A 27,341-nucleotide genomic window follows, 5' to 3' on the forward strand; every position below is an offset into this window, starting at 1 on the left:
TCTACTACTTGAAAACCGGACAGCTCAAAAAAAAAAAAGATAACTTCATAAGATAATTGGTAGAAAATATTTATTTTATTTTTATAATATACAAGATTTGAGAACATCATTTTATATTTTAATACATAATACCAAGTTTAATAGAACAATACTCTTAATATATTTTTCAGTAAATAACAATGCCTGCAGTAAGGAAAATATCGCAATCCTATCATAACAATAAATTGGAATGTATTTCAGGTATTTTTCGTGTCTGATGAAGATTTTTCTTTTTTTTTTAATGTCTTGCAGTATTAATGATTTGTTTAAAGACCAGACTAAAAGTTTAATGAAATCTCATCAATATAGTAACTCTTTAAAGAGGACCTGTCGCCATGAAAAACGGCACTAGGAGCTGTTTTTCAAAAGTAAGCAGCTCCTCATGCTAAAACAAACGCAGCAGTGTTACAATGATGACGATCATGCTAATACTGCAGCGCTGTATATTACAAACGCCAGACCGTATTCATGAGGGGGAGGTCGGAGGAGCTGCCTCTTCCTGGACCTCCCCGCTCACTCCATAGCCAGCGGTGACTGCGGCACGTGATGCGGCAGTAAACGCCCCTAATCCCGCCCCCTCATGATTACGCCGGACCCTCTTTGAGACCGGTCCGGCATTTGTAGTGTACAGTGCAGCGGTGTTAGCGTTATCAGAGATTTCCGATAACGCTATCGTTGTAACACTGCTGCGTTTGTTTTAGCACTAGGAGCTGCTTACCTTAGTTTTTCAGGGTACATGTATATATACAACTTACATTCTGAGTCATACATTCATGACACTGCATTGCATAATATGTCGGTATCGGTAGTGGTTAGGACATCACTATGAATAGATTTTTTCAAATATATGTTACTGGCAATGGTTGGAAGCATTGCTCAAAGTAGATTTCACCTCTTTTTTTAAGAAAATTGGTCTTACTATAAAATAATTCCTCTACCTGGGACCACCTGTCCACCTGTCCAGAGATTGAAAAATATGGCTTCCTTCTTCCAAAAACAGCACCATACCTGACCATGGTTTGCTGCATGGAGATAAATGGAACTGAGCTGCACTACCAGTACAAACCATGGTACGGTGTGCTGCAGTTTTTGGGCAATAGCAGCCATATTTTTCAACCTCCAGACAACCCTGTTATATAGCAATGAAGTGATTCGGAGTGGACAGTCTTTTACAGCTCAAACTGTTGCATGCAATCATTAGCAAAAAAGTATAAACAGGTAACTCGTCAATGAACAATATATTAGGGCTCATTACAATGACAATTTATTCAGAACATGTGCTAGGCATTGTTTCAACAGCTATCACATGTCCCCATTCACTTCTATGTGCTCATGCACACGGATGTGGATTTCACAACCCTGTGTATAAGCTGACTGCCTGAGAGGCAGAAGATAAAGCAGATCTTGGACAGTTTTTCAAGACAAGCAGAACGCAAACAACAGTCCCCGTATAACTGCACACGTCATTATGAATGGTGTCATTATTGATTTTCCAAAAACTGGGCCCTATTGTGGAGGCAGTATGTGACGTATCAAATACACCTTCACTACTTCAATAAAAAATGAGGGTTCGTACCAGCTCTTCGTTAACTGATCATCAGCAAGTGTGACCACTTCTTTAAAAGCAGAAGTGTGTAGGTCTGGCACTTACAGACATGTGAAAAAGTAGGAAAGAGGTCAGCAATGACCTTCAGAAAGCCAATACTATCCAATCTGGGAAGGTTAACTGGAACATTTGATGACCATGATTCTACAGTGAGAAAGATCATTCACAAGCGGGTGAAATTCAAGAGAGGTGACACTGTTCCCAGCAGTGGATACCCTGACGTAATCAAGGTCAGACTAACAACTGCTCAAAGAACTCTACAGAACTCAGCATGTTACTTTTCTGCAAAGCTTTTCACAGCATCAAGTTTCCACCTTGAAGAAACCATTAGATTTTTTCGATAGTAAAGTCAACGTGTTTGGCCATAATGGATTACTTCACATTTGTTAAAAACAAAACTTTATATATTGGCACAAATGCCTAAAGTCTTTCCGAAGCTGGTCTAATTAACAGCCACTACAGTAAATCTGTAGAATGGCTGAAAAAGAATAACCTAGTCCAGACCCAAATGAAGATCTTAAAAGAAATGTGCATAAATGAATCCTAACAAACCTAAATGAACTAAGCAGTCAAAATTCATCCAAAATAATGTGGGACTGATAAATTCATGCAAAAAGATTACTTCTTTTACACACATGGCTTTTCCAATATGGCCTAGTTTCGGTAAATAACGAAATGGTGTTGTGTTTTGTTCCTCTGCCCATTTGTAGGATCTTCTGAGAAGCATATACTATTATATAAACCATAATGTATTTACCTAATTGTAGGATCGTCTGAGCAGATTATATCCTGATACATAAACCATAGAATCTACAGAGGGTGGACTTTCTATTTCTTATGACTGTGTCTTGGTGATTAGAAGAACCTTCTCTCTTTTTGTGTTTCTATGAATAAAATTGCCAACATAACTAACCAAAATGCATCACACAGTATCTCTTTAGGTTCTTCGTTTGACTGTGACATCTTATGTGAAAACCTATGCAAAGCGTTATTTGTTCCCCATTTACTTGTGTCAGTAAATGGTACCTAACTGCTAGAAAGAACATTTTTCCAGTGGCTAAAGCACAGATAATACTGGGAGACAATTGAGAGGTAGCTCCTCTTAGTTCTTGGCTTTCTATGTCAGCAAAGCTTGTCCCTCCCTGCAAATTTACCCTATGCCAACTGGTCATTTCGTATTTCTCCCTACCCTTTTCTCATAGGATGCCCCAATTCCTTGTTTCCTCACATTTTGGAAAGTCTGACATCATAGGTCACCATGTTATAATTATCCCAGCCATATAATTTTTTCTCTGTTGGGTTGTAATCCACCATACTAGCATAGCCATAGAGGTTCTGAAATGGAATGCTGGTTTGCTTCTGGACACCCGTGTGGGTATCAAAAGCAAAATTGACAGTGGTGGTTGGCGAGGAATAGCTTCCTACAGTGTACAACGTGCCACACAGCATGAATGCATTAGCCACTGATTGCTTACGAATTGTGCTGTTCCAGCTCTGCTTTACCTCCAAGGTTTTGGGATCTAACTTGGAAACAACTATAGATCCTTTAGCATTCTCTGTGCTATAGATCACCCACAGACCCATCTCATCAACTGCCAGATCAATATCTGTATAGCCTCCCCAGGAATATGGGTATTTACCATGAAATCCAGCATCTACAAGTTCCTTCTGGATTGCAACAGTTTCTGTCTTGAAGTCGTATTTCACTAGTATCCTAGATTTTTTGCGTATATAATAGAGAGAGCCCTTGTAAACTACAGCCCCATTGCTCTCCATGGAACGAGGCATCACATATACTTTGGTAGGATAACCTTTGACCAGTTGATCAAGATTTTCATACTCAAAAACCTGACGTATGTCTGCTCCCACAGTGTTGATTCTCCAAATTGTGTCCAGGGTAAATGGAGATGCTGGTTCTGGGTCTCTCATCCAAACTCCATATTTACCGGCAATATTATCCGCCTTTCGGTAAGTAGTAGGTTCTCCGATCCAGGTCAGTTCCCCACATTCTGGAAAAGAGTTATTATAGATTTACATTTATTTTAACTTCATCGTAGAAAAAAATACAACATATTTCTTATTCTTTACCATTTAATAGCCAATGACGTACCTCAAATAGAGGCAGATCAGAAAGCTGCTATGGAACCTGTTGAGTAATGAGGTCCACCCTCTGTTTCAATCAAGTCAAACCAGTAGATGAGTAGTATTTAATTTTCCTCCCCTCTCAAGCCCTGCAACTACAGTTCTGTGTAAGCCTATGCCTGCCTTCTCTCCTAAGCTATTGCCAAAATTGTCACAACATCAAGCAGGCTACGAGTGATCCTTTGTTTACTGACCAGCTGGGTCTTCTAACAGTTTTGGCCTCTATGAATGACACCAGAGCTCCACTTCTTTCCATGTTGGTGCTCCTACTCACACATATCCAAGAATCAGATGGAAGAGGCAATGTGGTTTCATGTTGCTGACCAACACTGACAGTTCCCCACTCAAGCCAGGACTGTTCGAAGCACTGTGCCCACCTACTGGAGCTGTAGGTAAGTGCAGATAACACTCTAGAAACTTTGGGATGGGAGAGGACATCACCTTGAAAGAATGATTATATAGAACTTATATTCAATGTGTACGAGAGTGAGGTAGAGGCATTTCTACTCCGTGATTTAAATATAAATGCTGATTCACATTGTTCTTTTGTTAAGAGAAATTATTTTGATGTGTTGGCCTTGAATATGGTGACTGACCTATTCCCAGTTGCCTAGATATAATACAACTTTTTCATTGCATCTACTACAGAAATGGAACTGAATAATCATCTGCATGAGGTAACTTTTTAATAAGCTATGGTCAAGATTTTAATGGTCTATTTGGGAAAAGCTAGTGGAACCTTTTATGTTAGATTGGTGAAATATAAGGATGGTGCGATAATGTATCCAAACATTTTATTTCTTTTTAATTGTACCATTTGTCCCCATTCTCTCTGTGCTTGGACTCGCTGAATGACTTTCTGGAAACATCCTGGAAGCAGGAAGGGCTGTAAGCTCGGATTTCAACTCCTGGTACCCCACCTCATCCGCTCCCCAGCGAGACACTAGAATATTAAAAAAGAAACAAAACACAGTATTAGAAGCCTGAAAAAAGAAAACAAAAAAAAGTTATATAAAAATTTTTTTATAAAGAAAGTGTATTAGCTATTACATTATATCTTTAGACATGATTAAGTGGCACACTTTGGGAAATTTTAGACCCACAATTGGGCCAGGATTTTGCATCATAGTATGAGCTCTAAAAAAAAAACAATATAAAAATTGTGTATTAAAATAGTTCCCACCTAGATTTCTATGTCTTTAATTATAAACTACGGTATTTTAATATGTTATTTAAAGGGGTGATTCTGGCAGTGCCACTACTCTCATACTCTACTCAGACACAGCCTTTCAGTTCAGCAGTTCTGCCTGGGTCACCTGTTGATCTCTACTTTCTTGGTCCCTCTCGATACACAGGAAATGACTGCTCAGCCCATTACTTGTAGTAGTTTTTAGTCTTCGTCAGTGATTGGCTGAGAAGTTTTTCCTGTGTATTGAGAGGGATCAAAAGACAGAGACCAGATCAGGGATGGAGAAGCTGAAGTATTACCTTTTTCTATTTATATTTTTTAACTCATTTTGAGCTCCTAATGAAAAAGGTTTATTTCCGGGCAAGCCTTGTACTTTTCCAGTGGCTAGGTACTAAAAATCAGAAATAACCCATTTTTATTCCTGTAATGGTGAGGAAAGGAGCTACTAATGTCTTTTACACTTCGCTATGAAGCAGATATTCTTACATTCAGATGGTCCACCTTTGCCATGTACTGCTGATGGCCTCCCTGCCCCTCCATGACTTCCTGTTGAAGATGATTCTGCAAAATAAAGTAATTTCAAAAGTTAGAGAAATGGTGGAAAAGCACAATATTGTTTGGTGAATTACATTGAATAACCATCTACGTGGTGTTAGTTAATATGTTTCTCTCTGGCGTTTTCGATAGGCTTTAGTACATGGGGTCATTTAAGCTTGTGGTGAGCATAGTCTGACCACTTTCTCTGAAGACAAGAACATCCTCTTACGAGTTCAGAGCTTGACATTATAGAGGGAGTCACCACAACACACCACAGGGTGTTTAAGTTTCAGAAGACCACCTCATCTGAATCAGTCATTTGACCTGCATATGGATAATAACAGAACTTCACTACGCTGCTGATTCTATACAATTCTGTACTATAAATTGTAATGTAGGCCATGTTATTGTGGAAATTCCAACCTAAAGGCCTTGCTTTTAGAAGAGATTATGGTTCTTCAATTCAGGAGGCAATGCCAAGAATACGGACCAAGATGTATATTTGCTAATTGCACAGTATTACAGACTCCTCAAAAGCTTTATGTTGTAACCTGACAACTACACAATACATTGTTAGAAACATCAAAGGGATTCAGTAGAAATAACAGAAATGTGTAAAGTTTCATTAGAAAAAGCTGTTAGATTCTTATTAGGATGTTTGGCATAAATAAGATATATTAGGTCGGAGTCAGATGACTGTCCACGTGCCAATTTCTATTACTAGGGCCCTGAATAAACCTCTGAGATGCTGCTGGGCCGTGGACTTGTATAGTTATTATCAGAGACTGTAAATTCTTTGCTGACACTAGATATAGGCATCACATTAAGTATGTCCTGTATCACATTACCAGTCCTTGCAACCTAAGGAATATGTTGCCACTTAAATAACACTAGAGAGCGGGTCGTGATCTTTCTTGACGTAACATCAAGGGGCAACTCAATAGGGTAATATAAATAAACAGGTCAACACACTTGTGAGTCAAAGGCTGGTGAACGTCATATATGTGTTTTGGAAATGTCGTCGGTCAACAAAAAAATACATTTTTATAAAATAATCTTTTTTTTTTTTTATGTCACCACTTGTGACTTGAAAATATCTGACAGCTTTGTTTCTCCCCCTGATTTGGCTTGATGCTTGCAGTAACTCAGATTGATTAGTGGGTGTGGAGGCGCAGGTAGAGTAGAAAAATGTTGGGGTTAGGGTCACATCTTCAGAGTGTAGCTACTTTAACTATAAACAGCACATTCAAGGTGGTTGTTCATACACATTTAAGAATCAGAATATGAATCTGAAATATAATTTTATGAAACTGAAATATGAATCAGATGAAGTATCCGGAAACGGGGACTGATGGATTTGAGACAAAGAAAATGAAGGAGCAATAAATGTGATAACAAGGTTCAAACATTAATGTGGTATGGGTTCTCGGCTCACACAAGTGGCTGACCTTTGTAGGTGACAGGTGCAGCGGAGAAAAGGTCAAGCACTGATGCACATTTTTAAGTCTTAGATCTTTGTGTAACAATCACAATCTTTTAGTAGTTAGAAAATCTAAATGACAAAATAAACACAAAAATGTAACTCAATTAAGTCAACAATTTTCCTACATTTTTGATAAATAAAAACAAGCATACAGTTTCATACCTGCCTGTAGATGCCTACTTAAACTATACATGCATATGCTCATTATTTACATAGGTAATGTCCATGGAAAATTAATAGGCATACAAGTTGATCATTTTTTGTCCAGAAATGGCACCACCCTTGTATCTGTGGGTTGTCTGGAGTAGGATTGAAGTGTGATACCAAACATGGCCTATCCATAATGGTGGCACTGTTCGGACAGGAATACCTTTTGTTATCACACACAAACCATTAAACAATTTATATCATTTTTAAAATCTGTAACTTGTAGACAATCTTTCAGTCAATTTATGGATCTTGGATCAGGACTTGGTAATTCTAAAAAGAGTAAGCAGGCATCTTTTCTACATACATAGGGCTACTGTATATCTCGGTAGATAAATAAGAAACAGATGTCTAGTGATTTGGCAGAGAGGATGATGAAGAGAACTGTTTTTTTAAAGTCCCTTGTGGTATAACGAAATACTTTTTATTCTAACTGTCTACAGGCATCTCTACTTCTTCTTCTAACCCCTATGAGATCTTTAGCTTTTAGCTTATTCGTATCAGTCCTAATATAAAATATTTCATTTGTTAGTTCTAAGTGATGTTAAGACTCACCTTGCCTTGAAGGTATTGGTTGGTCTCTATTTCGAGGTGTTTCAGCAGCTTGAGGACACTGCTTTTGCTGCACCTTCTCAAGTCTCTCGGTTAACCTTTGTTTTTCCTCTTCCAAGGAAGACTTCTCCTTCAGGAGGTCGGAATAAGCCAGCTCCAGACTACCCCTCTGACTTTCCCATTCATCCTTTTCCAACTTCAGCCTCTGCAATTCAAACTGAGTGTCTGTAAATGACTGGGGTGAAGAAGTGGATTGCCCAGCTTCACCTCCCAATAACTTGTTCACCACCTTCTCCAATAGGCTCACTCTGATTTTCAAAGCATCTGTTTCTTGTTTGACAGCAGCATTTTCACGTTGCTGTTCCCTTATAGCTGTCATTGCTTCTCCAGGTTCTGTGCAGGTGCCTTCCCTTGGGCTGGGGACTGTGAAAGTGTAAGTGCATTGTCCTTGCCGATCATTTGCTCTTCGAAGTTGGGGACTTCCTTGTGTCACACAAAACATAAGTGAGAGCATAATTAGAAGAGTACGAGGCCCCATTGCACAGCACTGTGTCCTGTGTCGGTTCTTTAAAAGTTGTAAAAGTAAGTTTCCAATAAAAGTTAACACAAGGAGACAAGTATCACAATGAAAAATTTCAGCTCCTCACTGTAGTAAACTATCCCAAACTCCTCTGTTTGGAGACACTCACCTCAACATCTCCTTTATACACTGAGGATGGATGAGGGATGGTATGGGGGCGTGCCGAGAAAAGGGGCATAGATAAAATGACAAGAATCTTCCAGACTCCTGTGTACCGTGGAGTGACACCAAGCCTGTAGACAGCTCAGATTGCAGATTCTTGCTCTTTGGTAGTTGCTGTTCTCAAGAAAACTAAATCAACATGAAAACAGCCTGTACTATGAATGTTGACAGACCAAAGCAGAAGCTGAGTTACTAAGAGCCTGAGATACCATCAAGAATTATTTATACTGCTATTATACTACTAGGATTTCTTTGAAATAACCACAGTTTTGACCAATATTTAGAACTTTATTATTAAAATGAACAACCCCTCTAAATAATTGGATAAATGGATATTTGCTATATCAAACCTAAATGCACCCTGAAAGTGTTCTCTAATTTTGATCTCCAGTCAGAGGCATAGCTACCAGGGGGCCGTGGGGGAGCAGTGCTCTGGGCCCCTGAACTTTTAAGGGCCCACTATAGAGCTTTCATCTCTATCTGTGTCTGTAGTAGGAACACAGATATATGTTTCCAGTTGTTTCCAGCTATATCCAACCTAAGAATAAAATTAAATTCAGCAATGAAATATAAGGTCTGTGTTATTTCCTAGCAATAGAATTTAAGCAGTTTTCTGCAATTTACATAAAACACAACTTGCCTCTACAAGCTGCCTTACCTCCCGCAGAGATGACCTCATGTACAGGCGGTCCCCTACGTAAGGATACCCAACTCGCAGATGACCCCAAGTTAAAGACGGACCCCTCTGCCCACTGTGACCCCTGGTGAAGCTCTCTGGATGCTTTACTATAGTCCCAGACTGCAATGATCATCTGTAAAGTGCCTGCAATGAAGCTTTATTGATAATCCTTAGTTCTATTACAGCTAAATATTTTAAAACTGTCACTCGGGAAAAAGAAAATCTACAATTATTAAATATACAGTTTTGACTTACATACAAATTCAACTTAAGAACAAACTTAATGACCCTATCTTGTATGTAACCCGGGGACTGCCTGTACTCAGTAACCACTGTGACCATTCACTGGTCTCATTGATCATACGCCAATGAGACCAGTAATTGTTTATAGCCTTCATATAATTAATGTATGGCATAAGATCATGGCTGGAAGTAAGTAGAATGGTTCATGTGGCCCCTGAGCTATTGGATGGGAAACATTGCTGCAAGTGAAACTGAAATACTATGTTATATATAGTACAAGAACTTTGGGAGGGGGTATTCCCAGGACTTTTGACCTTCAAATCCTGCACTTGGCATAACACAGGAAAAAAGTGTTTCCATTTTTCCTGGAGAGTTTTCTTAACCATTGATAATTAGAATTGTTATTGATGGTATTGGGCAATATGTCTGGTAATGTAGTGATGGCTAATGGCTTCTTTCTTTATCGTGGAGCTAGGTCATGTTTAAAAATGGTGGAAATTGGTTCCAGGCAGAAAAGGGTAGAGGACATGGGATGAATGGGGGAGAGGCTGTAGAGTGAGGCTCCAAATTCCAGAGGCCATTTGAAGGCAAGTCATATTAGTGAAAACATGGAGGGAGGGGTAAAGTGATATATGACTGCATGCATAACCGTGTACCCCAACCTTACCAACCCCTTCATCCCCTTTAATAAAAACTCAGACACAAGTATATATTTAAACTTATGGTATGACATCAGGGAGTCGGCCACAGCGTTATTAAAATAATTTAACTCTTTAACTTCTACTCTTAGAGTAGCAACTTTATTAACTCTTTAATATCAAGAAACATATCAAGAACATATTAACGGGGCACCTGAAATGCCAGCCTCGTTAGAGGGCATGTAGGTCCTCACCCCCTTCTAGAGAACCGCCAGCTGTGACATTTAGCACCTAAAACAATATAAAGGGTGGGAGGGAGGGAAGATTCCCTGGAAGAGGGTGAGTGGAATCACCAGCCCTCTTTTAAATCTTAAGCCCAGCCCCCAGGTGTGGCTATTAATCGCCCAGCCCCTGGTCACGTAGCCCACAGCCCGCCAAATACTTAACCCTTAAAGGGGATGCCATAAATTCACCTCTCCTTGACCCCTAATTGCCTGCAGTCCCTAGCCCCACGGCTATACGCCTACGGGCTATCAAGACTGTGCTTTATTAAAATAATTTAACTCTTTAACTTCTACTCTTAGAGTAGCAACTTTATTAACTCTTTAATATCAAGAAACATATCAAGAACATATTAACGGGGCACCTGAAATGCCAGCCTCATTAGAGGGCATGTAGGTCCTCACCCCCTTCTAGAGAACCGCCAAGGAGGAGAACATGTACCCCTACATGTCTCTCCGACCCCCCCACTAGAAGGGACATAGCCCTCTCGATCCCATCCTGAAGACCAGATAGGAAGATGTCCAATCCTATATCCGTTAAATGGACACCGTCCGGTAGCAACATGCCACGATTGTCCCCCTCCAACTCCCTGTGTCTGACAACAACGCCTCCCCTCTCACGCACAAAAGCGTGACACCTTGGTATTCAACAATCTCCTGCTTCTTTCAATGCCTGCCCCATCCCTAGCCCCTTCCCAGATTGCCCTGGGAATAATTTCGGACCACACTAAAACAAAGCGCGAAAAGAAAACCTTTCCAAATCGGATTGGATCAGTGGGATCAGTTCCCCCAAACGCACAGAGCATAAATCATTACCCCCGAGATGCAAAACGAGTATTGAGGGAGACTGAGTAGCGACTGATGTCCACCATTTCAGGCAAGGCTTGTAACCATCGCAGGCCCTTAATTCCACGCCAGCGAACATCTGCGTTGAAAAAACCGAGTGACCTTCCACCCGGACCATGGCCCGTTGTTCGGCCCAATAGATGAAAGAGTGTCCCAAGATCCATATTGTTGGCCGAGAATCTAAAGAAAGAGGGGAAGGGAGTAGGGGATTTAGGAAGGAAAAACAAATCAATTAATAAGCAGATCAGGGCGAATATAACCTGCAAAACATTCAGACTTCCAACGCCCAATCCTCTGAACTTCCGCGTCAGGAAGCCCCAATTCGCTTGCAGTAGTAGCTGCGCCTATTCTGAATGAGTGGGTGCCAAACTCGCCCGGAGGGAGTCCGACAGCAGCCAGCGCTTTTTTGAAAATTACAGTAAATTGAAAACAAGTTAGAGGAGAACCATCAGCATGCGCCAGAAAAGGAACCCCACCCACCCTTAATGTCAAATAACGTTCAACTGCGGCAACCGGGCATGCCAACCCTCCAACCGGACGCAGCGACACCCAACAGCCTGGCCCGAATACATCCGTTTTGGATCTACGGATCCTAAAACACAGACCCCCAGCAGACACACAGACATCCTCAAACAAAAGCCCCCCCGATTTTGTCGCACTCGGAGGGACCAATTCAGATATCCTAAGGGCACCGAAAAATGCTAGGACAAAGGCTGCATGGAATAAGGTGGCCTCAAAAACATCCTGACACAGAGTCTCCAACTGAGGCAATAAGCGGATAAGAACAGAATAGGAAACAGGACGCCTGCTAACCGCCGTTGAGCGCACAACCCAGATAGCCCTTGCTCCCTTAAACCTTCTAAATACCGCAGTGTAACCTCCAAACGAGTCTCTCCTGTTAAAAAACCCAATTCCCCAGCCACCTTGCACCACTCCCCCCATGCTTTACCGTGTGCGCTGCCCAGGTAGACGGGGCGACAGACGACCGGATCAAAGGGAAAAGTTGACCTCCAGGGTGGACCACAGGGAGCCTGGGCACGGGGTCCCCTCCGCGTCCGCCAAAGGGCATAGCGCCCGAAATACCTGCCAATTAAAACGAGAAAGGGCATCAGCAACTCTGTTCTCGACCCCTGGAACATTCTTGGCCCTAAACGAAATGTTAAACTGCAGACAACGTAGTACAAAACGACGCAATAAACATAGAACTGGAAGAGAAGATGACGAAAGCCCGTTCACCACCTGCACTACACTCATATTGTCCGTCCAGAACACTACCGACTTATTCGCCAGCCGGCCTCCCCATAATTCCACAGCAATTACAATGGGAAAGAATTCTAGAAGCGTCAAGTTCCCACACCAACCCCGTTCCTGCCAACTCGGCGGCCAACATTCCGCACACCACGTGGAGCCTAGCAATACACCAAAACCCAAACCGCCCGCAGCGTCAGAGAACAACAAAATCTGGGCTAGCTATTTCCGCCTCACGCCAGCAGGTCCGCCCATTATAACTTGCTAGAAAGATGTCCCACACTCGCAAATCTGCTTTAATCCCCTTAGTTAAACGGATACGGTGATGTGGAGCGCGAACTCCGGCAGTAGCCAATGAGAGCCGTCTTGAAAAAACCCGACCCATTGGCATGATGCGGCAAGCAAAGACCAATGACCCCAACAATGATTGAATCTGCTGTAGAGAAGCTTTCTGGACTGCTAAGCAATTCGCCAATGCCGCGCGCAATTTAACTAGCTTTTCACGGGGTAGCCGAAACTCCATTGCAACTGAATCTATTTCTATTCCCAAGAAGGACAGAGCAGTACATGGGCCTTCAGTCTTTTCGGCTGACAAAGGTACCCCGAAACGCTGCGCAATATGGCAAAAGGAGGTTAGCAGAAATGAACAATGACCTGATTCCCGGGGGCCTACAAATAAAAAATCGTCCAAATAATGGGTTACCAGCGAGGAGGACGTATCCTGTCTGAGGACCCACTCCAAAAAAGTGCTAAAGACCTCGAAATAGTAACAGGAAATAGAACAGCCCATAGGCAAACACATTTCGTAGTAAAATTCGCCGTCCAGCTGGCAACCCAATAAATGAAAACAATCAGAATGTACTGGGAGGAGCCTGAAGGCAGATTCTATATCAGACAAGGCCGATAGCTTTATCAAAGGAGGCATAAGACACGGACACCAAATCCTTATTAATGCCATCATTTACCGAAGATCCTTTTGGATGGGACAAGTGATGTATGAGCCTGAATTTTCCAGGCTCCTTTTTCGGCACAACCCCAAGGGGAGAAACCCGCAAATTAGGAAAAGGTAATCCCTGGAACGGTCCTGCCATTCTTCCCCATTCGACTTCCTTAGCTATCTTACTACGAGCAACATCTGGAAGCTCCAAAACAGATTTTAAATTCTTTGAAAAAACCGGGGAGTCGCTTGGGAAGAATGGGATAAAAAAGCCAAAGGAAAAGCCCGTCCTAAGTAGCGCGGCCTCCGCCCTCTTGGGATACTGGGCGAGCCACGGCAGCATCTCTAGTACGCGTACCGGCGTCCTCCGGCCTACCAACACTCTGAGAACGGGGGGCAGTGACTGCCGGACGGGAACAGCGGATGGAAGCATGTGCTCCGCCACAATTGGAGCATTCGTGCCTGAATTTACATGACCCATAGAAACGACAGTGGCCCTCGTTATACATCCAGCATGTTCCCGACCTTCGGGCCGCCCCCGGCCCAAGGGAACCAGCCAGAGTTGAGAATGAGGAGGAGGAGGAGGCGGCCGTTGGAAAGGGTTTTGGACTCGACATAATTCTAAGCCATACATCCGTGGCTTTACTATCCCAACCAACTTCAGGCTATTGAGCCAGCCGCCTCCTGAACTCCTCATCATACCCCCACCATGCAGTACCACCATGAGTTCGGAAAGCATTAAAAATAACATCCAAATATACAAACAACTGAGGTGCCTTATCAGGCGACTTCTGTGTCAGGACGCAACCCAACACAGAAAAAGCCTGAATCCAATTGTGGAACGTTTTAGCCACTTTCGGCTTTTTCTCAACACCACGTTCAACACATCTTTCCATGTCAACCGTCACCGAAACCAGGGACCAGATATCCACATAATCATTGCGGTAAATCTTGTCCTTTGTGTCGTCGGAAAGATGATAGCCAAGAAGGGAAACACCGCAAAACTAGGTATCCCTAAAAGCGGTTATTGACGGGGTAAATGTGGATGTGGATGCTTCCGCCATGGGCTTTTCCTGAGAGGACAGCGACTGAGTGGCCGGAACCAACGCAGCCGGTGATCCCAGTAATGACCTTATAGATGACAGCAAAGCAGCATCAGAACCCGACCCGCCCCATGCCTGCAAGCAGGCTGACTCACCAGCCACCGGAGAAGGCACCACTGCTGACGTCTCTGCTGCAGATGCTGTAGCCGGAGGTGCAGGCGCTGTATTCCTGCAGGAGCGACCCGAACCAACGGAACCCCGACGGGACCTGCTCCCGCCATGTCGCCGCTTTGGAGACGGAGTCCTGGAGGAGTCTGAAGATGCGCGCCGGGAGGAGCGGGAAGACACAGACCTGGACGAGGACCGACCATCACGTGGACGGCGCCGCTTGCTCCGCTCAGACCGCGAGCGGGAAGCCGCCCACCGCCTGGAGGAGGCGGAGCGTCGACTAGAACTGGAGCTGACCCTGGACAGCACGGAGGAAGCCCTGCGGGACCCTTGGGCCAGCACATAACCAGGGCCAAGCTCCCCAGCCATCATGGGTGCCACTAGTGGGGCCGGAACCACCAGTGTGCGTGGATCAAGCGGCATAAGGTCAGTTCCCAGGAGTTCATCCTCTGAGGCACCATCATCAGCATCAGCCGTCCCTATAGCGGATGAAGGAGGGTGATTAAAATCCAGAATAGCAGGACGCATGGAAGGGGGGTTAACAGCCAAGGCCTGAGGCTGGGTGGGCAGTAGTAAACCAGCTGCCCTCAGGCCTGGCACTTCAACTAAGGCAGGAGCAGAGGAGGAAGTGGGGCCAGGAAGCGCCCTAACACTAGCTGCGGTGCGGGAGGCTACACAGCTGATGCCGGCACCGCGTGGACGGGAGGGATTAACCCCTCGCTTCCCGGCGCCAGCGCTAGCTAAAGGCCGCCGGCCCCGGCCTGACATAGAAGCGGCCGGCACCGGAGTTGGGGGAACAAAGTCGGGAGACTCCCCTCTCCTAGCCGCGACCACCGGCCGTGGCGTCGCAGGGGGTTCGCGCCTCCCGACCGAGTCAGGAGGAGAGGCGCTGCACTGAGAGGAGGGCACTACCGGGGTACGCGCAGCCGCCGGCGCTGAAGGGGACAAGCGCTGCGGCGGCCGCGTTTGCCTACCAGAGCGGCGCAGGTCCGGAGCGGGCGAAGTTGTAGCCAGGGATGATCCAGCCTGGGCCTCCGCTAGCAAGGAAGCCAGGCAGAACCCTCTGTACGGAGATGCTGACGAACGGCGTCATCAGAAGCCATGGTCCTCACAGAAGAAAGAAGATTCCCTGGAAGAGGGTGAGTGGAATCACCAGCCCTCTTTTAAATCTTAAGCCCAGCCCTCAGGTGTGGCTATTAATCGCCCAGCCCCTGGTCACGTAGCCCACAGCCTGCCAAATACTTAACCCTTAAAGGGGATGCCATAAATTCACCTCTCCTTGACCCCTAATTGCCTGCAGTCCTTAGCCCCACGGCTATACGCCTACGGGCTATCAAAATGTTCTCCCATGTTTTAAAAAAGGGTTTATTGGGGCTTGCATAGACAATGAAAAGGGTTTACTTTGCACATTTCATGTCCCTATTGCATTTTTAAGACTCATTTCTAGGTACCTAGCAGAGCTCGATGGCTTTAAATGAAATCTACCATCAGGAATCTACTTACTTAGTAGATCCAGATGGTAAATTCCCCAAATCTATCTCAGCCCTATACAGCTTTTACTATTTTCAGGAATGCAGCCTAAATGTTTTAATACTTTATTTTATTCAGATGTTAATTTCTTTGCAGAATCTACTCAGACGTGGAATAGCCTCTGCACAGCTGCCCCCTGCGTGTCCATGTCACCTGTAAATGTGACAGTACAGAAGCGAATGGTTCCCGTGGTGGCTTTGCTGAGCGCTCCTGGAGGCACTGTGTCTGTGCGGGCCGTGCCGTCGTGTGCACAGGTGTCTAGGTTGTCTTCTATTGAATAGGAGTATATGGCGTTTTTGCACACGCACATCAGCAGAAATGACTAATCCTGGGGTCTTAAAAAGACTCCAGGCTTTCATGGCGATGGTTCGTCGCTCCCCGATGAAGCCATGGGGAGTGACGATCACAGCCAAGATGGCAGTGACCGTGCGCCTCCGGCTGTTACATGCTGTCAAACCCACACCCGTGAAGAGGGCTCAGCCTGTGACCCCTCTCCATACATCCTTTGCCCCACACCGGCATATTATCACTTAGGTTTGCAGCAAGGGATTAAGTATTATCTGGAATTGTAATTTTATATTGCTTTTTGGTAGGTTGCATACTGTGGGTGTGATAGTTATAATAATAATTTTATCTTTTACATACGTACCTGGATTTTTGTTCCCCCATTTGCAAACGCAGCAACGCAGAGATCCATTTTTCTTCTTTTCCTTCATGTAACTTCTCTCTAGGAGTCTTAGTTTTTATATAAAGTCAGGTTGGGGCAAACTATGGGCAAAATAATTTTCTGTGTCTTCTTCTAGGATAGACTAGGCTATACAGGTTGATGGTGGAGGAAAGGATTACCTCTGACCTCAATTGGCACTTGCTTCAATGTTAAGTGTAGTATTGTGGGCAATATATGTGACTATTCTAGGCATTGCCACATCCATGTTACTGCAAAGTGGTAAAATAATAGTGGTAGAATATAAAAATATACTGCAATCTTCCAACCCTTCCCAGACTGGTTGTTTGTAGGATCTGTTGGCCCTGTAGTGCTTTGTGCTCCTAGGTATATTATTGAATCAGTATGAAATAGGAATGTCCTGGTATATAATTGTCTTACAGGCCTCTTAGGTTGAAGTGCTTCCATTTTGTCTAGATATTGTATAGCAGAAACAGGTTTCGCATTCTGATCAGCTCTTGTAGAACATGGGAGAGGGTTTATTCTGGGTAAGCAAGAATCGGAAATATATCATCAGCAAATGCTGCAGTTTTGAAATCTATGTCTCCCTTTTGAATTCCTTGTAAAAAGCTAATCTTTTTTGCATATGTCAAAGTAAAAGTTCTGTGGAGAGGTCAAAAAGTTGGGATGAGAGTGAGCAGTTGTGTCCTCTCTATATATTCTATGCAACTTGGAATTTTATATGTTTTATATGTTTTTCAGTTATACATACGGTATACTTTTTCAAAATTGAGTTAGCAGGAGGGATAGTAGTAACCTTCTGAAATCAATTTCCCTGACATAAGGATAATTTTAGTTGGCCAAAGGATTCCATTCATTTTCAATATCTATCACAGGTCACCTATTGGCTGTTAGAAGATAATAACTCACTTTAGTCATTAATAAAGCAATAGTTTCCTATCATCTACTGTACGTGGCTTAGGATAACATTATAACATATGTACCAAATGACAGTTAAAGGGAGCCTGCCAGCAAAATTTAACCCAAAAAAAACTTCCAGTATATTGTGAAGCAGAGTAACATCTTACAGATCATGTTTCATTGCCCAGGGTGGTTGGAACATCTACTTTGAAGCTGGATGTAAGTTGGTTTTATAAAGTCATTGAGGTGTAGAGTTTAGCACTGAAGTCAAGCTCTCTCGCCTTGCACAACCTGCTATTGTGATGGAAGTCATTTATCAGATTTCAGGGGAGATGGTAAGTTATGTCCCTGGATGCAGGGTTCCCAATCACAGCAGATGGGGCATTCTGAGACAGGGAAAGCTAACCTCATGTCATTTCAAAGTTGAGTCTCAGAATGATGACACCAAGAGAGAAAAATGATCTGAATGGATGAGATTTTTGAATCTAAGACCATATTAATTCTGAGTGAATACCTCATTTTTAACCCTCCAGGGATGCATTGGCTGGATTTCTGACATAACCTTACAGGTCCATTGAATTTGGGCAGAGGAGTGAACATTGGTAGTAGCCAGTGATTGGTTGCTGCCATCGTTCAGAGTATTTCCTCAGTTACATCACTGGGAATCTCCCAGAACATACGCTCAGTGGAGGTTTGGGATGGATGCTATCTAGTTGGCATCCGTCTCCCATAAGCTACTAAAGTCTCCACCCATGGTGTTTACTGCAAAATAGATGTATATGGATATGTTCAGAATATATGCCAGGAGATTTCCTGGCGTATACACTGAATGTATCCATGATTTGTTTGTACCCTAAGATATGGGGGAGAATGGGTGCAAATATTATGTTATTATAATATGTTGCCAATTCTGCAACAAAAATCCACTGCAAACATCTATTTTGGGTTTTATGAAACTCCAAGCACTGAAAAGCAAAAAAAAAAAACCTGCTTGCATCTTGTATCCTATTTATTCAACCATATAGCTTTACCAGACAATAAGAACAAAACTAGAAATAGAAATGCTACTTTTACCTTGTACCTCTATTTCCAGCATTACACCCTACGTCTTGGCAGCCGGGAATATAAACACTGTTTAGTGACACTTTTCTGCAGTTTCATAGGTTTATTATTTGACTCACATTAAACCCAGTCTTCAATATTCAATTTGTCTATTTTTCTACTATTGCTTTGAAATGGGTGTGACATCTTGTTAGGTGTTTCACAAGATTTTATATTCTAGTAAAATAAAATTCAGACTTTGGGTTGAAAACTGCAAAACAACAGATCTTATTTTCCCAGTCTTCTCCCACCTGCTGTTCTGGGTTTTGCCCATCATAAAATTCCCTCCTTTTCTTGGAAGCTTCCTGATTTCTGCTTCAGTTAATTTGTCTTACACATGACACTGAATTACTGGTCTCAGAGGGAGTAGGTTGGCATAGTATGCACAGCCTGCTATGGCGCCTATTACCGTAGACACAAGTTCAATGCCAGGGTCTAAAAGGACTGGCATACTGCTATTCTATGGCAGAGAAATGATTGTTATTACATCGAAATATTTACTTTTACTAGAATAGCTTCAAGAAACATGTCACAATATTGACTTTTGGTAATTCTATTATTGTAGACCATGTGCTACAGTGGTGGCCAAAAGTATTGGCACCCCTGCAATTCTGTCAGATAATACTGATTTTATTCCAGAAAATGATTGCAATTACAAACTCTTTGGTATTAATATCTCCATTTATTTTGCTTGCAATGAAAAAACAGAATGAAAAAAAGTCAAATCAAATAACTGCGAGCAACGGCGTCCGGTAACCATCAATGAGTTTCTTACAATGCTCCGTTGTAATTTTAGGCCATTCTTCTTTGGCAAACTGCTCCAGGTCCCTGAGATGTGAAGGCGCCTTCTCCAAACTGCCATTGTGAGATCTCTACACAGGTGTTCTATGGGATTCAGGTCTGCACTCATTGCTGCCACTATACAAGTCTCCAGTGCTTTCTCTCAAACCATTTTCTAGTGCTTTTTGAAGTGTGTTTTGAGTCATTGTCCTGCTGGAAGACCATGACCTCTGAGGGAGATACAGCTTTCTCACACTGGGCCCTACATTATGCTGCAAAATCTGTTGGTAGTCTTCAGACTTCATAATGCCATGCACACGATCAAGCAGCCCAGTGCCAAAGGCAGCAAAGCAACACCAAAACATCAGTGAACCTCCGCCATGTGTGACTGTAGGGACCCTGTTCTTTACATTGAAAGCCTCTTTATTTCCTGTAAACTCTGTTGATGCCTTTTTCCCAAAAAGCTCTACTTTTGTCTCATCTGACCAGAGAACATTCTCCCAGAACATTTTAGGCTTTCTCAGGAAAGTTTTGGCAAACTTCAACCATGGCTTTTTTATGTTTCTGTGTAAGAAGGGTCTTCCTGGGTATCCTACCATACAGTCCCTTTTCATTCAGACGCCGACGGACAGTACGGGTTGACACTGCTGTACCCTCGGACTGCAGGGCAGCTTGATCTTGTTTGGATGTTACTCGAGGTTCTTTATCCACCATCCGCACAATCTTGCGTGGAAATCTCTCGTCAATTTTCTTTTCCGTCCACATCTAGGAAGGTGCCACACTGCCAGGGGCTTTACACTTCTTCATCTAGGGAGGTGCCACAATGCCATGGGCTTTACACTTCTTGATGACACTGCGCACGGTAGACACAGGAACATTCAGGTCTTTGGAGATGGACTTGTAGCCTTGAGATTGCTCATGTTTCCTCACAATTTTGATTCTCAAGTCCTCAGACCGTTATTTGGTCTTTTTCTTTTCTCCATGCTCAATGTGGTGCACACAAGGACACAGGACAGGGGTTCAGTCAACTTTAATCCATTTCTACTGGCTGCAAGTGTGATTTAGTTATTGCCACCACCTGTTAGGTGCCACAGGTAAGTTACAGGCGCTGTTAATTACACAAATTAGAGAAGCATCACATGATTTTTCAGACGGTGCCAATACTTTTGTCCACCCCCTTTTTATGTTTGGTGTGGAATTACCTTATATACTCAAGTATAAGCCTAGTTTTTCAGCGCAAAAAATGTGCTGAAAAACCCAAACTCGGCTTATACTCGAGTCAAAAAAATAAATATATCTAAACTCACCTTTCCGGCGACCCCTGTATATCTTCTGTGCAATCTGTCCGGCAGCGGCGGCAGGCTATATACACTGGGGCAGGGTCTGGCAGGCTATATACACTGGGGCAGGGTCTGGCAGGCTATATACACTGGGGCAGGGGCTGGCAGGCTATATACACTGGGGCAGGGGCTGGTAGGCTATATACACTGGGGCAGGGGCTGGCAGTCTATATACACTGGGGCAGGGTCTGGCAGGCTATATACACTGGGGCAGGGGCTGGTAGGCTATATACACTGGGGCAGGGGCTGGCAGGCTATATACACTGGGGCAGGGGCTGGCAGGCTATATACACTGGGGCGGCTGTGACCAATGCATTTCCGACCCTCGCCTTATACTCGAGTCAATAGGTTTTCCCAGTATTTTGTGGTAAAATTAGGGGCCTCGGCTTATACTCGGGTCGGCTTATACTCGAGTATATACGGTATATCCAATTTGGCTTTTTGACAATTCTTTTTGTGGTTTTCCATTGAAGACAAATGCGGAAAGAAGGATAGTCCCTCTCTAAGGCTACCTGCACAAGAACGATCAAAATTCGGGCACACTATGAATAACATTAACAGCCTCAGTGGAGTCATTTGCAGTGATCTCAAGTGGCGGCATTAAAAATTCATAAACTATTATTTTATATAGTTTTGTATAGTACAGCCACCTCATAATTTAACTATATACAGCTCCCTCAAAGTTTATTTATATATAGCCCCCCTCCTTGGATTCAGCTTATACAGCCCCTCCCCCTCACAAGGTGCCCCCAGGCTGCTCGGGACTGAGATTCCGCCGGGGGGAGGGGCCCTGTCGGCTCTGGGCCCCAGGACTTGCCTGGTGCTGGCGCCGGCCATGACAAATCCTCATAAACCTTAGTCTATAAGTGACCTGTTAAAAACAGCTTAGCATATTGGGGCAACTGATGAGTGGGAACATAGTGGCCGGCTTAATGGCGACTTAGTCACAGATGTCACAGGTAGCTCAGCTCTACTGTAGGCCTCATTCGCAACCATCAGGGCCAGTGGGATGAAGCAAAAAAAGTGGGAGGCCCCATAATAGTAAAGGTTCTCCCAGTGTAGGTGACAGATCCCCAGCAGTTTGTAAAAGAGAGGTAGCAACTTTAAAATCTTAAATGGGAACCCCCATTTTTTATTGCAGATTCAGATTCCCCAGAAAAACAAATGACATTTATTCAGTCTGCAATTCAAGTCATTTTTCCATAACTGATGGCACAGTAATGGCCAAAAATCAAAATGGGTTAAAAACATGGGATCTAGATAAATACGCATCGGATCAGAAAACAAAAAAATAAGTGACAAGTAGTGACGTAGTAGTTTTCTGTTTTCTTGCTGCTTACAAAATTTTCAAATATCGAATGCTCATCTCAAATTTGGTAACATTGGATAGCTTAGAGAAAAATATTGCATACGTCTATATTAAAATCTGATGTGTATTTATCTAAATATCTAATTATCGGCTGCATTTGAGCAGTGGCAGGTCTATTGACACTATTTTGCCATGCACATGTCATGTTTTTTACAGTCCATTGATCCAATCCGATCCTATCTGTTTGGTATGAGAAACTAGGGAATATTTTAGAACAGGAGACTGTTTTAGTTTTCGAATTTTGAATTCTGCCACGTGAGTTTACTGCAAAGGGACCCACTGAGGCCCAGGGGCCTACTGGAACCTACAGGCGACTCTGCCTACCTACAAGGAAAATCTGCACTGTCCTCTCTATCGCAGTATTGCCATTTTAAATTTTCCTACAATATCCAACTGTTCCCTGTTTCCCTTTCTCACACTTTGAGGAATTACACACATAGAGGTATGTGGAATTGTAAAATCCATTTCTCAGTATTGTAAATTACCTTTGCTATGCGTGAACACATGAGAGAGAGTAATCCTAGCCTGCTCCATTATGAGAGGCAGCTGGGGACTATCTGCTGGGGCAGTCACATGGCCCATTTTTACATAGAAGCTTTTGTAAATGATCCGTGCAGAGGAAAGCCGTGCTAAGATCAGCAATTGTTTATTGTCACTTGTGGGTCCCAACATGACAGGTTTTATTATAACAAGTGCAGATTTTCTTCATTTTCTGTATGTATTCATTGTTCTGTTTTGTATTACTTTGACTGTTCTGCTGTAGTATGAGTCATTTGTACTTTACTACTATCCCCGAGGTAAATAGGGAAAAAACAGCAAAATGTAAAATAGGAGTGAAAGCCAAGTACATGGAGGTATCTCTATATATAATACACTACATTTTTATTTAAGACATTTATTGGGAAGTAAAGCATAAACAAACAGAGCATATGATATATAATGTCAAAAGCAGTAATGGATTATATTATAGGCGGGTTTGGGCGATATCCTGGGGCCCAAGCCTACTATGCGGCCCATGGCCACTCAAACCACCCACCAAATCTTATACTTAGAATTATCTTCACCCATGAAATCCTCGTACATCTGTTCCTGCTCTCAATACACATGTACACAAGCCATTTCAGGACCTTTGAAGGTCCTCCAAAGGTCCTACAACTGCAGTTTGTAAGCAGTCAGAACAGACACATCCAATATTGTACAAAAAAAACTTGGTCCTAGTATCATATTTAGGAAGTGAATTCTAGTCTTGTAGGGGCTATAATATTCATACAGCCCTGGGCCATGGCAGTCCTAATCAACCCCTGGTTAAAAGCCTAGTCCAATCTGATTCTGTGTCCTATGTTCTGTTGATTTCTATTGGACTTCTGATCCCAGAATTCCTTGTCTCACTGGGACTTGTGGTTAATAGGGGGGTACGTGGCATAAATGGATACAGAGAGGGTACAATCAAATCCTTTAGCCAAATTCAGGTAAAGGTAAGGCCCCTTCCACACTTGCGTTGCAGATCATGTCAGAGTTTGATCAGGGAGCGATCAGGGTTTGGTCAGAGAAAAACTGACATTTTACATCAGAGTGCAATCAGTTTTCAGTCAGAGTTTGTTCAGTGTCTCAGTTTTTCACACGCGTTTTCAATGCAATTTCAATGCGTTTTTCACGTGCAGAAAATGCGCGTGAAATGCACTCAGGACTGAGCTCTATCTTTTCTATGGCAATTGATGTGTGAAAAACGCATTGCACTTGCATTGCACTTGCAAGTGTCTCAGAGTGCAATGCGTTTTTGATGCGTCTCCATAGACTTGTATGGTGCGTTTTTCACGTGCGTGACTTGCAAAAGTAGAGCATGTCGAGATTTAAACGCGCGTTAAAAAAAACGTGCGTGTGTGTGTGAAAAAAATGCAAGTCTGAAAAGACCCAACGATTACAATGGGTCAGAGTGCAATGCAAGTTCTGCGCGTCAAAAGCACGCACAGAAAACGCGCGTGAAAAACGCAAGTGTGAAAGGTGCCTAAGAAAGGATATGATCCCTCGCTGTGAGATTCTAAGGAAGCAGTAGGAGTATGCACTCATGCATCATAGTAATAGGAAGCAAAGATTCACTTTGCCCAAATTTCCATGCTGGAGCAGGAATGTGTACTTGGCACATATCGGGATGGAAGCTTTATATGACCGTTACTTTTCCAATAACACAGTGAGATCCTTAAACATATTTGGAAATTCAATGGAAAAGAAATCTTCTTTGCAGAACATTTAACAGAACATGTTAGCAACATTAATTCTTCATACATCAATATTAAGATTTATGGAAAACCCTTTAGAGGGAATCTGCCAACAAACTGCTCTTTAAGGGACTCATACAACTGAATGGAGAAGGAGGATGCATGCTTGTCCTGTTAAAAAAACCCTTATAGAGAACAGGACCCCCCATTCGCTGAGCCTATCCTGAGACTTCTACTAGAAGAAAGAGGAATCCTTTTTGCCTCCATCAGCAAAGTATAGGTTAGATCCTGCCGGAAATACAGGATGTAAAGACACAGCAGGTGTCCAGTTTGCTTACACCCGCCTGAGAATCTATGGGGTATTGTCAAAAGGAAGATGAGAGACACCAGACCCAACAATGCAGAGAAGCTGATGGCTGCTATCAAGGCAACTTGGGCATTGCCATCAGCTGATCGCCTCCTTGCCATGCCACAATGATGTCGCCGTCATTCATGCAAAAGGAGCCCTAACCAAGTATTGAGTGCATTTACTATACATACTTTTCATAAGGCCCACAGTTTTGTGCTCAAAATTTTTCTTTAATAGTATTTTAATTTTCTGAGATAATGGGGCTCATTTACTAAGGGTTGCGCTGTTCAATTTCATCGGACTTTGCACGGTTTTCGGGGATTACATGGCTTGGACAGGTATTTAACAGGTGTCTGCACTGGAAATTTGGCACACGCAATCTTTTTTTGGCGCAGCTGCGCTCTCTTCCATGAGAGACAAATTTTGGGACGTGCCGTCGGACGATCTGAATGATTCAGACTGTGCGCGGGATTTAACTTTCAAATTGTGTCGAAAGCACAAGCACTTACATGTACCACTTAAAAGATGGTGAAATCTGTCGGACCTAAGCGGGGAAGCGACACAATCATGATATCAGGTGCATGATCTCACTGAATCACTGCACACTGCATTATCATCAGACAATGCCCTTTCGGTGAACTCCAGTGAAGTTAAGTAAGTAAATGTGCCCCAATGACTTTTGGGTTTTCCTTGGCTATACGACATAATCATTAAGACTTACAGAAATAAACACCTGAAAAAGGTCACTCTGTTTGTAAAGATTCAATACAATATATGAGTTTCACTTTTTGAATTGAATTACTGATTTTACTGATATTCTATTTTATTGAGATGTGCAGTTTACCTGTAGCGGGTGCAGTGTGTGAGTCATGAAATGTGTTGCACATTCTTCATGAACCTGGCACCCTTTAACAAAGTGTCAGGCTCAGAGTCAGTGGACCCATTGGACCACCGCGGATGATGACGTCATCTGACACCTGGCAGCGGAGTCTAAGTGGCACCAGAGCCAGCCGCAAAGTGGGTTGGACTTGCTGCAGCGTGATACCACTAGGGCGCTCCACAGGCACAACTTTGTCCGCGGTGGTGACCAAGACAAGGTACAGAGTCGTAAGGCAGAATCTCGGTCGGGGACAGGCAGGAGGTCGAGACAGAAAGCACGGGTTCAGAGTCGGGGATGTAGCGGAAGGTCATGACAGGTGGCAGAGAATCGCAGTCAGTAGCGGAGCAGAAGGTCGGGGCTGGAGGCAGAGGGGCGGAGTCAGGAACAGAACCGGGGTCGCAACAGGTATTCACAACACAAGCACAGGGCATAAGGAACAGCTTTATCAAAGGCTTGAAGCACAAAGATCTGGCAGAGGACACAGGAAGGGGCCAGCGCAAATTATTGGCGCACTGGCCCTTTCAATCTCGGAACACACGCACGTGCGCACCCTGGGAGGGAGACTTACGGTGGAACGTGGACAGGTCAGTGTAGGGAAGAGGGAGGAACAGGGAGACACACGGTTTGAGGGGTCGCAGGAGCACCCGTGACACATAGACTGTCCGACTGTGCATTGGAACGCCTTTTTCAGTGCAGAATAATGCAGTTGGTGTCGGGGACACTTCTGAAATACATGTACAAGCAGTTTGCCCTGAAAAGATTGTGCAAAGTCCGACAGAAAACTGGCACAGGGGCTTTAATAAATCTGTCCATAGAATATGGGAAAATGGCTTAAATTGTTAAATACTAGGAATCACCTTTTGAGGTTAGTGGCTATAAAAATTACAAATGAGGTTTGAAGGTTTAATAGAGGCCATAAAACTTCACAATAACTTCCAGTATTGATAGTAACATCCACAACAACATAGCAACATTTGGGGCAGACCCATAACTTTAAGCTCCCAAGTCCCAGTTCAAACTCTGTAACTGGATCCCTTAAATATCATATGTAATATGGACCAGATGGATCTTTAGGGTCCCGAAGGTGCCAGGGCCCTGATTCTTTACAGTCTCAGCACCCCCATAGCTATGCAGAGCAGGAGGTAAATTATGTTATACAATAAACACCCTGGCTGATAGCAGATATTTAGATGGAAGTTTGGGAAATGGACTGGTAATGCCTCTAAATACCCCCAAAGAAACTCCAGGAGGCAAGAGAAACAAAAACAGACCGAAAGTGCTAGTCTAGTGTAGTACATTTGAAAGACAAATACTGTAGTAGCAAAAAGGTAAAAAGCTCCTCACCCTCTTGCATAGACTTATGCACATGTAAAAGTTGCACAGGCAGCCGACAACCTCCAAATGACAGCGTCTCCCGTTCTAGGACCACAGGGTGAAAGTGAAGGAGACCCAGAGGGGATCAGAAGGGATTCCGGCACCCAGAGAAATCTTCAAGGAAACAATGAGATATCCAATAAGTTTATTATAAAAGGTTCAAAGCAACACGTTTCGGCACATGGTGGGTGCCACACTTATATACAAACCATCAATGTAACAAAACAAAAACGGGAA

General features: G+C 43.3%; 1 protein-coding gene across 1 annotated transcript; it reads right to left on the reverse strand.

Moving 5' to 3' along the window:
* Window positions 1–53: 53 nt before the first annotated feature.
* On the reverse strand, window positions 54–8,450 carry MYOC (myocilin). The gene is made up of 4 exons (XM_072127071.1): window positions 7,759–8,450; window positions 5,463–5,537; window positions 4,602–4,730; window positions 54–3,654 (listed from the first exon to the last, which is right to left on the reverse strand). Exons 1-4 carry the CDS (start codon window positions 8,291–8,293, stop codon window positions 2,870–2,872), a joined length of 1,524 nt encoding a protein of 507 aa, XP_071983172.1. The 5' UTR covers window positions 8,294–8,450; the 3' UTR covers window positions 54–2,869.
* Between the last annotated feature and the right edge of the window lie 18,891 nt (window positions 8,451–27,341).

This window comes from Engystomops pustulosus, chromosome 10, assembly GCF_040894005.1.
Source record: "Engystomops pustulosus chromosome 10, aEngPut4.maternal, whole genome shotgun sequence".
Classification (NCBI taxonomy): Eukaryota; Metazoa; Chordata; class Amphibia; order Anura; family Leptodactylidae; genus Engystomops; species Engystomops pustulosus.